Here is a 12,282-nt window from a genome sequence, read left to right as displayed (position 1 = left end):
TTCGCAGTAATGAGGTAAGTAATGAGGTCACCCACGGACGCCTTACGCCTCCTGTCGGAGCGGACGACGACAACTATTTTATTAGTTGTCGTGTGCTCCCAAAGGGGGCCTCAGGCATCCGTGGGCGACCTCATTACTTCGAATCCCCGCACTCTGACGTCATAACCATTTCGACCAACCGAGAAAGCGTGACACCTCTGCTGACAACATTCCGTCGACAACGATGAGGCATTAAAAGCTTTCGCCTTAAAAGCGGACCTAATTTGAGAACAGCGATAGACCGGACGCGACTTATAGGGCACCACCGTTCACAGCTCGCCGTGAGCACAGAAGAGCTCACTAGATGGGTGTGCAGTGATTATGCGAGGGGATGGGAGTGGTTGGGGGATGATGAAGAGCGCTGTAACTGTCTCCATTGAGAGCCCAATGGATTAGCGAAGCTTGCAGGGCACATGCCCTACACCGGCAGCAGACGGGAGCGTGGAGTGAAAGCCGGTACTCACATTGTGACGGCGCATGGCTGAGTCTTAGAAAGACGGGAGGCGCACTGCGACCAGCCTCTCGCGCGGCCCCCTGGTGCAGAGGTGATGCAGGTTTCCTCGCGTCCAGCCGAGGATGATTCACCGGACGGCCGCTGTTCGCAACACGAGTGAACTCACACAACTTGCACCACGTCGTCCTTTGACGCTCGGCACGGTCCACTATTCCCGACCGTCACGTGAGGGCGGCGGAGCAAATTCTTGGTCCCCGAGTGTTCCCTCCCGGCTGTTCTGCAGAGGTGGCAACCGTGAGGTGCTCCCGCAGAAACGGCACCGGATGCTCTGGCAGTGGCCGCAACTCTCCGCGTGGAACGAGGCGCGAACAAAAAGGGCTTCAACTTTTCACGGCCGTTCTGTCACAATCGCAGGATCGCGCTGCAGCTCAGCGCTACAACACTGGATAGCGGCACGGTTCAGTAACCACCGCCAAGACCGAAACCTTGGGCGCCAAAGAGGTACTCACCCCTGGGGCGAAGAAACAGCCTTCTTCTCGTACGTTTTCAAGAAACCATGCAAGGAATGGAATAGGAGACCAATTGAATGCTGCACTGAATCGAAGCAAAGCTAAGCAACGTGCCCACTCGATCAGAGGTAGCGCCGGATGAAGATCGCCTCGCCGATCATCCCGACAAAGTAGCAACCAAAGTGCGGTGGTTTGTTAATAAACACGGTGTCTACAACTGCGTTATTTACTGACCAGCGAATGCAGGCAAGCATAGCTGACACCATGAATGCAACGGGAAAAGATGTCAAGAAGCCCCTTCCGATTTTACATTTCAGGGCAATTAACATCCCACGTCTGTCAGCATAGGTAGCTTCGAACTATTCACACACCGTCCAGTTTATCTGGCAAATGATCCACTACAAACACTAGCGACGTTCCAAGCAGTTATTGCATCGAGCGCAGCAAAGTACTCAAAACCTTGCCAGGAATAATACACGCAGCTGGATCGAAACAGTGACAAAAGAGTGTGTAATAAAAACTGCGCACAAGTTAGGAAACAGTACGCATTAAATGCACAACTTTTATATGCTTCGCAAATTGACCAGAAGTCCAGGGACTGCAAGTCAAATGCAGAAACCTGAGAAAACGGACCTCGCTAAATATCTTCGAGGAGACGTCACCCTGACATCTGTAGTGGGGCAGTCGATACGGACTTGGGTTGGCCGCTTCAAGCGTCAGTGTGTTGTTTCACACTGCAAGATACACTCACTGTGGATACAACTGAGTGTACTTCAAGCAAACCAAGAAGAACTGCACAGGCGAAACACCAAAGATTCAACGCCTTCCACTCTGTGCATAAAATGCAAAACAAAGGTTACTAAACAACCCAGAGATGTGCGCCGTAGGAGACTGAAGAAAGAAAAAACGTCACTGAACAAAGTGGAAGTGAAATAAGAATTGTCAGAGGTTCCTCAATAGCACTCTGCGCGTAGAATCCCCCGGCTTCAGTGGAGCCTACACCCCGAAATTGTGCACAGTGCAGGAACGGTGCGAAGGACTGACACTGCTATCTTGACAATAGCCTCTAAGGAAAACACTCAGTCAGAACGCGAGCATACTGCCTCTGTGGCACTAATCACCGCATGCCGCAGCACAGTGCGCGTTCTGGCAAACGAGCGTTCGTACAAGGAACACGGTACACTACAAGAACATCCCGAGCCCTACACTGGAGACATATAAAAGGTTGGGCAAACCGAGCTCATAGAGGAAGAAATGCATTGCGCGCCGCGGGCATACACGCTCAACGTCGACACGTGTGAAACACACACTGTCGTTTCACGCACGCATCCGAAAGTCGCGGTGCACACAGGGGGGAAAGCACTGTCCGAGGAACTATGCAGGCACGCCGGCGTGCGAATGCTCACACAAGCCGGGCAGCAGTCGCAATCTAAACACTAAACGAACTATGCGAAGATTCGATGGCGACGGAAGAGAGGCAGCGCCGGTTGAGATGGCGATGTAGAAACGGCCCAGGACGCTGGTCCTGAGAACGTAAAAGCAGCGGCATTTCGTGCTGCGAGCATTACTGCGGCTGGACAAATTATGGAACGAAATTTCGAAAGGGCACTGCCAAATCAACCGTCTGGGAATGCGGCACGTTTACCGAGCCGAATTATGTGCGGAGTGGGGAAAGCAGGCACATGGATAAGCCTGCCATCAGCATGAGGTGCAGCGAAGGAACATACGCAGAAGCGTTCACGAGCCTCTGTTGCGTCAAAAACGAAATGCCCCGTGACAAAATGAAGGAATCTATTTACAGAACACACGCAAGAGCGCTCACAAGAGAAATGAACCCGCCGACTGACATCACCGGAAGCAGGCCTTTCGAAGCAGGTGAGGACTCCGAGGTTTGGATACGATATATCCCGAAACCGCAGACGCTTCAAGAGACGCAGCCAGCGGCGGCTGACGACGACAGCTCAGCCGTGCAAGGTGCAACGCCGCTCTGATGCATGCCGCACAAGCGCTCGAGCACTGCGAAGTCCAGCGCGAAGAGTTCGGCGTGCAGCCCACGTGACGCGCGGCGGCTTCGGAGTGCCGCGCCAATCGGAGCCCCGAGAGCTCGGTCGGTCCGACAAGACTCGCGCGCCCAGTTTGGGCCGCACGACCGGGACGGCCCGTGCGACTCGAAAATCGGGCGACTGGCGCGCCCCTGGCGGCACCGGCGGCAAGCGCGCGCAGAGGCTCGCGGAAAGGAAGAGTCCTCCCCAGAACCCCCTCCGCGTGTTTCGTCCCGGGAGGGCCGTCGAACCGATCAACGCGGAGGAGGGGAGCACCTCCCCATTTCTTCCCACCCTTGTTCGCGCTCAGCCGGCGTGCGCAGCCAACGATCGCTGGCACGTTTGCGGCGGCGTACTCGGCAGTTTGTATCTTTCTTTACGCCGAGAAAAGAACGCTGCCCCGTCCGACGGCGTAGGCAACGAGCGGAGTGCGCAAACGACCATCCGAGAGCACTTAACCTCAATCAATTAGGCGCCCCGTTCGGTTTGTTTGTTGGCACGCTCAACACGCTTCACCAGAGCCTGTCGGCAGCCGCGGGCACGCATGGATAAGTAATCGCTCGCCGAGAGTTCGAGACGTGGCAGAAGCGAAGAATGCACGATGGCTAGTAAGCCTTTGGGAGCTTGCGAGAGAGAACATCATCCGCGGCTGCGGCAAAGACGAGAAGCGCACACTGGCCCCCGGAGCACGACTGGCGCAAGACCGCACTTGTGATCTGCAGTGCGTTGCCACAGTGCGCGCTATATTTCTGAACTATTTGCCAACAACTGGTGTCGAGAACAAAGCTATCAAACAGCAACCTGTCACCCGAATGCTAAGCTGAACTGCGCCTGCAATACGCCCTTCCCGGATTTAGTCAGGGTGATGGTGTTGCAAAGAAAGATGAGAGCCTCGGTATGCAGTGAGTGAGAGTGGGTGAGAGAACAAACGCGGGTTAATGACATCCTAGTCGAAAACAAGAAGAAGTGGGCTTGGGCAGGGCATGTATTGCGAAGGCGAGATAACCGCTGGTCCTTAAGGGTAACGGAGTGGATTCCGAGAGAAGGCAAGCGTAGCAGGGGGCGGCAGAAGGTTAGGTGGGCGGGTGAGATTAAGAAATTTGCGGGAATACGGTTGCCGCAAGTGGCGAAGGACAGGGTTAATTGGAGAGACATGGGGGGAGAGGCCTTTGCCTTGCAGTGGGCGTAGCCAGGCTGATGACGATGATGAAGTAGACACAAAACGAACAGCAACAGCACAGACAACGTGCCGCTACACCACAAGCGCTGTCTGTGAAGCGACTTCGTAGGGCAGCCAGTCAGCCTAAGACACGACTGCCGACGCAGTCGGACACGTATCCCATCACCTCATCGTGCTCAGAGAGCGGGGAAAAGATGTGTTGTTGCTTCATCCGTCAACTTACGCCGACAGTTCTGCGCAGAATGTTGAAACACAACACGATATAAGGGCATTATTTTTCGCCCCGGCTACGCACGGAGCCCAACACCGCTTCGAGGGGATATCACACGATCGTGAACGGGACGAGACTGTGACGAAGGCCCCAAAAAAGCCCATAGCTATTATGCGGAACACAGCAGCTTTGGCGTCGACAGCTACGGCGATTTCCGCACGTCACGGAATTTCGGCAATTTAGCCTTCCCTTTACGAGTAGCCCTAAACACGCGCTACATTCGACACCGTCTGCACGATTTACACCACGGTCGACTCGTAAAACTCCGCTTCAAAGTTAATGGCACAGATGGTGACACTTGCGCAAGGCGGCATGAACTCTGGGCGACTTTGAACTTAATCGTCGGTGCTTCCGTCGGGTTTCGCCACGCGGTTGCAGCGTGGGGCCCGACAGCGGTGCATCCATCCTCCTCCTCCTCCCCCCACATCGGTGCCGCCAACGACCCAGAGAAAGCTGAATGCGCGTTTCACATCCGAAGAATATAATCGCTTTATCTGAATAAGTGCAACGGCGACACTGGAAGCACACAGGCACGGAACAGCAAAGAAAGCACACAGGCTCTTTTTATTGCAGGATTACCGCAAATATGGAGTGGCGGCAAGAAAGAAAAACGCAGGTATAATTCTAGTTAGAAAGAAAGGTGCAGGTTACTCAAAAACAGCAAAGGTTAACTAGCGGGGAGGATGCACACAGACAGGAGCGTGTTTATTTTTGTTCCCTACTATACAAAGCTCCATAACGCCACGTCTGACTCCCTCTGGGAAGCGCAGTCGCAGCGATAACAGCAGCACAGAAGGGAAAACAAGAGGCTGTACTAACAACTGGAAGGCGAAGGCATGCTTAAAGGCATTGAACAGAAGAATCCATGCTTGTTCTTTCCCCTTGAATACCTTGATATTTAATAACGTTTCCAGTAATTTAGCATCGTTTCCAGTTGTTAGTACAACCACGTGTCTCGGGTTTTCTTTCTTTTTTTTTCCTGCGTTCTCGTGTCGTTCCGGCTGCTTCAAAGATTATGCGAGTGAACCAAATAGATCAGTTTCAGCCCCCTGTCAAGGCCGCAGTCAGAACACCCCAGGCATGTGCTCGTCGATCGCTTGCCATGGGTTTCTTCGACGGCCCCCGATGAGCCACCAGCAATTCATCCCACACGTGATTCACCCCTTTCGCGGCAGCCCTGCGAACGGTCGCGCGAGAAGCACTGACCTGCGTCTGCCGACCAGACAGTGCCACACAAGTCCCGGCTGCAAGCCAACACCACTCGCTCCTGTCTTGCGCCGTTTTTTGGCGTTTCGTGTGCGAGCCCCACTTCGGATCACTGGCTGCATTTAAAATCTATCCTCGGCTAAACTCGCTTTCATCGTGTCTTTAAAAATCAAAACTATTTGCAAGGTCACAAAAACAGCTGCTCACGGTGAACTTCTTGTGTGTGCATGATCTGCCTATAGGTGTCCGCGTAGTGAAAGTGATTGCGATCGGACTGAGTGCATTTACGTCGAGGCAGCGAAATGCACACCTGCGAGAGCTCACTACGCACGCCGTGCTTTCCGAATGCTGAAATGAACGTGGCGCTGTGCAGCTATTGGGATGCTTGCAGTGATCGCGACCGAAGTGTTCACACGACGTTGTTTCTGCTGCGTATGCATTACCATTTTGTTCGCGATTCGTGTGGGCAGTGTGCTTGAGAATTGCCGGGTGTGCGACGTGACACGATATTGGCTGCACGGCTGTCGGACTGTTTTCTGCAGCGGCAACAACATCGCCATCCTTGTGCGCCTTAGTGCTCCATTAAATGCATTTTGTGATGATGGGCGCTCGGGTTATGAATGGCCGGCGGCATTGTGCAACCTGTGCGAAAACACAGAACTGCAGTACAAATTTATTTTCGGAATCATCATTTCTTTTGATCTGCTGCCGGCTGCGTGATGAATCGCTGACTGAATATTTCCTCGAGCCATTCCAGCATTCGGAAAGCATGGCTTGCGCAGTGAGCTTCGGCAGGTGCACATTTCGCTGCCTTGACGTAAAAGCACTCGCTCCGATAACAACTACTTTCACTAAGCGGACACATACGCAGCTCATGCATGCACAAGAAGTTCAGCTGTTTCTCGCCGCTGTGCGTGATGATCCTCGCAGGAATTAGGAACTCTTGCAGCAATCACAAACAGCTCCATATGAACAGTTCGTGAAGCCACCAACGCGTAGGTCTAGCGTCGGTTTGAAGAGGCACTCTGTCAACTCCATCAGAGTCGATGATAACAGAATTCAACTCGGGGAACTGTCGCTCGCCGCTGCTGCAAGCGGAGAGGTTCGCAGTCGCTCTGAACACTCGTGATATCAGCATGTGGCCAATATAGTATGCTTCACGGCACACCTGCCACCGCCTAGGCCCCGCTCGCCGGTTCAGTCGACGGACGGCCATTTTGCCCCGGCAGAAGCGGAGGCGGAGTCGGGCCTGAGACGTCACGTAACATGCGGCCAACAGGTGCAATCCGGTCGGCGGCCGGATCGGCACATCCGCACAAAAGTTGAAGATGACCAACTTTCCCTCCAGTCGCCAATTGTCTGGACTGTGCGCTGCGTGGTCCGAATGCCATGCGGAAAGAGCGATAAAACGATTGTAGAACGGCCCTTGTTCCAGTCTTGTGCCGTTTGCCGAAAAAAATTAAGAGTGAAGATGCGATGATGTGCGCGTGTGCGAGAGTACACAGACATGGTCTGCGATGAATCGCGGTGAATGAGATATAACGCTGTCCCCAATCGGAAAATGTTAGAACTTATGAAAGAGAACGGGCCTGGCTATTTTACATCGTGTTTCTAGACTGGCATGATTTGTCTTAGTTTTTTCGTGCTGGGACCCTTGTATAGGAAGAATAGCCAAGGAAGATAAATCGAGCTGCGCAGTTTCGGATAAATTCAGGGGAACTAGAACTATTCGTCTGAAGAGTGTCCCAAATTGAGCATGCAAATTTTAGCTTGGGCTTTACACGAGATTTGCAAGCAAGGATTTTCGCGGAAGCAGAGGCGGTGAAAGCCGGCAGTGCGCAGTTAGCCTTGTTAGATATTTTCGCTATGTGAGAGGACCACGAAAGATTGTTTCCAAGATATTTATTACATGTGGGTAAATATGCGGGTACTATGAAAGAATGGCGGCCGCGGAAATGGGTTAATGACGTTTTGCTGATATTTGAAGACGTTGAGCATGGTTTACACATTGCCGCGCTATCGCTTGCAGTAGAGCGAACCGCACTTATCACAAGTTGCTGACGCCTACAGCGAAGTATGCATCGCATACGCGGCGCATCCGTCTGCTATTGGCGGAACTAACTCTGGGAACATCCGGATTTCGCAGTAGGGATTTCTTAATATATTCAATTAAAATGCTGGCTGGGCGCAAGCGGGGTTGCACGTAACGCGTTAGAAGTGACGGATTACTTATAACCAATTACATTGGTAATTTTGTAATTTACCGATTGCTTTTTCCAAATGGTAACGTTCCGCGTATCTAAACTACTTTTTAGTTATTTCGTAGCTCGTAATAAGTTTCTTTTGCTCCAAAACGATGTAACCAACAGCAGCGTTTTCGGAACCTCTACCTGGCGGCAGATATTGGCCCTAGCGGGAATTTCTTCCGTGACAGTGTGACAAAGCACCGCGCACGATCATGTGCACAGCACAGCCCGGTCATCGCCGTCTTCTATACGGCACTTCTCGTTCCTAGCTATATCACGTGACCACTTCACAGGAACCCCCTGTCCTGTCAGAACGCGCTGCAACTTCCACTAAACGCAACTACGAGGCTTCGAAACATAAAAAAGGAGGGGGCGCTTATGCTCCGCCTTAAGGCCATGAAGCAATAACGTAATGGGTTACTTCGTACACAAGCAGAGGACCACTCTCTACTTTACATTCATAAATCCCTGGGAGTCCCTATACCCCTCCTGGCCCTGGGATGGCAAGTGCTCCCAGCGGTGGTTCCTCCCTTATAAAAATGGTCTATAGACTTCTTATTGACTCTATTGACTTCATAAGATATTGCTTTTTGTCTATTCATTATCTACAGATTTTCTATAGACAAAAGTGTACTAAAAGTGTATGGCCATAAACCTATAGATTGTCTACGACTGTCTACGGCAATTGTATTGCCTATAGACTGTTCCCTGGGACTTGTCTAAAGACAGTCTATAGACTTTATAGACAGAAGTCTACAGACACGCTATAGACTGTCTAAAACTTTTTGTATGGGCTTTGCGGCCCAGGTTGCTCTTCCCGACCGACCAACCACTAATTTAACTGGCACGGTGGGCAGTTTGCTCACTCTCGAGAGGGCAGGTTGTGATGACTTCGGATAGTCACGTGACCTAGGTGGGCCACCTGCCTTATAGGTCACTCTCTGGGCACCACCTGCCAAGGGTCATGCTCGTCATCTTCCGCTAACAACGCGACGCCGACGACGCCGGCACCAGATTTTCTGAACGAGGGGCCTCTGACGCTACCGCGTTAAAACATGGAGCAACAACGGAGCACGGCGACTCACGGACGACTTGGGCTCTACCCTTCTAAAAATGGTCTATAGACAGCCTATAGACTTCTTATAGACTCTATTGCCTTCCTATCGACATTGCTTTTTGTCTATTCATAGTCCATAAACTTTCTATAGACAAAAGTCTACTGAAAGTGTATGGCCATAAATCTATAGATTGTCTATAGCCTGTCTACGGCATTTGTATTGCCTATAGACTGTTCTCGAGGATTTGTCTATGGGCAGTGTATAGACTTTATAGACAAAAGTCTATAGACTGTCTAAATCTTTTTTTGTAAGGGTATCGAAGCATTGCGCAACTGAGAGCTGGTGCGCAAGGCGTACATAAGAGGACTTTAATGCCGCCTTCCCTCCAGCGCATACACTGAGAGTGTTCAGTGGGGCGCTGATCTTTCCACGAAGAACTGTGGCAAAATTAGCTCGTCCTGAAAATTAGCAGCGTGCAACAAAATATAAAGCAAGCCGCAGCAGTTCTTTGTGGTCTGAATAAATCTGTATTACGATATTAAAGTAGGAAGGAAAATAACGTAATTGCAGTCGATTAATTTTCTGTAATTGTTCAGTTGCCCTTCGGGGCTGCAACTGAACACTGTAATCTGTTCCACTTCAGACAGAGTAATTCCAATTGTAACAGTTACCCTTTTTCTGTAACGCGTACAAGACAGGGCGCAAGTCCCTAAGCGCACTGCATCTCAGCTTAGACAAGGGATACGAGCATCCACACAAGGGGCATGAAATGAAACTGAAAGAGAGGCGGAGCCCAGCACCCCTGAACAGTATTAGTTCGACGAAGTTTGACCCAGCGTGAAAAGAAGGCAAGTTAGGGCTTGTGCAAGCTTGGCGGGAAGCACGGTCAAGCTTTCACACATGGCTGAAGCTATTGTCTTGAGAGAAACAACGAGAAAAGACAGTTCAAATAAAAAGGCAGCACGCGCTCTTGGTGCACGTACTTTCATTTTAATGCGGGAATTTATAAACTTACGAAAATTACCTGCGGTAGCCATAAACAGTGTCCCATTAGATGCCTCACGGATCAGGAAAAATTCAGATTTGCAATAAAGACCTTCGCACAGGCCTTCTCTCTGAGGTAACTCGCAGAGAGTGCAAAGCGGTAAACGCGCGTCACACGCCGGCCTGCTTTTGAGCCGTGCAGTGGGCGACTTACGACAGCTCCTCCTCAGCTCAGTATCTGCGGGCGGTGAGGAGGAGCCTCGCCCACACCCCGAAAGATTTTCTTTATAGGCGTCGCCCGAGCCAGCTCCTCGAAAGCAGAATCTGCTGCGACCTGGAAACTTCTCACCCGCCCCGTGTAGAGAAACACACGGCGGGTACTCCGGCAGTGTTTACCAATCGCTTCACCGGCGAAAGTACGGGACACCAGGAAAAGAAGAACACAGGGCAACGCTGGACTGACAACTGAAGTTTAATCGGTAAACGGCCAACCTAGGTCACCAGAAGACGCATGCGTATCAGACACACTAAAAAAACAAATACATAAATGGTAAGTCACCAACGCGTGGATACACGAGTGGATACCATATTAGGCTGCAAGGCAGTGACACATGCGTCAGTGCACCGTCCTTGCATCTCACTAGCAAGGAAGTTAATTTCCGAAGCAAAAGTGTGCGCGTGCAAGTTTGATAGGCAAAATATCTGTCTTTTGTTGTTTGCCAGTGTTGGAGCCTTTATCCGCTCCTTTGTGATTTGCCACTTATGTATTTGTTTTTTTAGTGTGTCTGATACGCATGCGTCTTATGGTGACCTAGGATGGCGGTTTCCCGATTAAACTTCAACTGTTAGTCCAGCGTTGTCCTGTGTTTTTCTTCCTCGTGTCTCGTACTTTCGCTGGTGAAGCTGTGTCTGATGTACACCAACTAGCCCACATGGGTACCTCGTTACACCAGTCGCTGTTCGCGGAGTGAGAAAAGGAATGCAGTGAAGCGCGGCAAGCACCGCTCCCAAGGCCCGTTAAGAGTTAGCCAAGCGTGGCACCCGAAAGAGAGGCATGCGAAGAGGATAGCGAGAGGGGTTAATAGACACCGTACCCAGGAAGAGAGTGAGGAGCAGCCCAGCGTCCCCGCAGAAAGGAGGCGGCAGCAGCAACAGCCGTGGTCCGAGCAGTCAGTCAGAGGCAGGGAACCGCATGCGTCCGCAGCAGGGGAAGAAGAAGGCCGAGACTCTTCCTCCACACACTCGGGGCAGCTCTCCCAGGGGTCGGAGGAGCAGGAGCTGGTCTCGGAGCAGCCACCACCGCCGACCGAGGAGTCCACGGCCCCGCTCGGGTGGACACTCACCTGCAACGACACGAGCGACCGGACCATGAGGGAAGGCACCGCGAGGGCAGAACACAACGCGGCCACGCCAGTTCAGCGCTAGTCGCCGATCTTTTAGTTTCCTCCCACAGGCGCGTCACAGGCGAAGAAACGTTATGTCAGCAGCGACAGCTGAGACTGACGAGGGATCGGATGCCATTCCCGAAGGAAACATGATGTCAGGACCAGTGGCAGCCACTGGAGTGCATATTGCAACCGCGCAAAACGACGAGGGACGAAGAGAGGAAAGCACAGGACAAGACGCGGAACCTCAACACTCTTTTTTACACGAAGTTTTTGTTTCTGTTGCGACCGCTTCGTAACAAGGGAGCTTACACGTTCCGAAATACACCAGCCTTTTTCCTCCTCTGGGGCACGCCTAGCGATATTTTTGACAAGCGACAAAAGCTCTACCGGGGAATCCTCAGGTTCTGTGCAGAACTTAGGACCTTTGGACAACACCGAAACAACATATGTAGGTACACCACAGTCACCAATGTATGAAACTTTACCTGGCTGCGGATTTATCTTTTTCCAACTTTTAACCCAATCGAGGAGCCCCGCAAGGCATAGGAACCACAGCCACCACTTGGAGCGCATGACTACCAGGCGGTCAGTCGTTGACAGAGGTTAAAAGAGCTGCTCGTGAAGCTGGCGCGAGCCACGCAAGGTTCTCAAGTTTGGGACGCGCTGTCCCGCTGATTCTCAGCTCTACCTCTGCATACTTTTGTTTATACTTATGAGATCAGGCCACGGAAGACATTACAAAGAAAAGAGTGCAGCAGATAATGCATCGCTACAATAATATTTAAATACAACAAAGTTCGAGCAGGATTCCAAAGTGTTCTCAAATATATTTGAAAACGTCATCAACCAAGAAGCACCGAGTGATAACAGGAGCTCAATGCGTTTTGAAGCAAATAAATCATCAG

The 12,282-nt window shown here is 51.5% G+C and overlaps 1 protein-coding gene across 2 annotated transcripts in view; it reads right to left on the bottom strand.

Annotated features, from left to right (window-relative positions):
• LOC149367712 (protein O-mannosyl-transferase Tmtc3-like) overlaps nucleotides 1-12,282 on the bottom strand; it is a 419,945-nt gene that overhangs the window by 366,859 nt on the left and 40,804 nt on the right. The window contains exon 2 of one of the 2 annotated variants that reach the window (XM_089557174.1): nucleotides 11,084-11,332. The exons of the other annotated variant lie outside the window; for it this stretch is intronic. Coding sequence (XP_089413300.1) covers nucleotides 11,084-11,332 — 249 coding nt within the window. The remainder of the gene's footprint in view (nucleotides 1-11,083; nucleotides 11,333-12,282) is intronic. 2 annotated transcript variants of the gene reach the window in all.

The sequence above is a fragment of the Amblyomma mixtum genome, chromosome 1, assembly GCF_055824585.1.
Source record: "Amblyomma mixtum isolate Tamu chromosome 1, ASM5582458v1, whole genome shotgun sequence".
Lineage (NCBI taxonomy): Eukaryota > Metazoa > Arthropoda > Arachnida > Ixodida > Ixodidae > Amblyomma > Amblyomma mixtum.
This window is presented reverse-complemented; position numbering and strand designations above follow the sequence as displayed.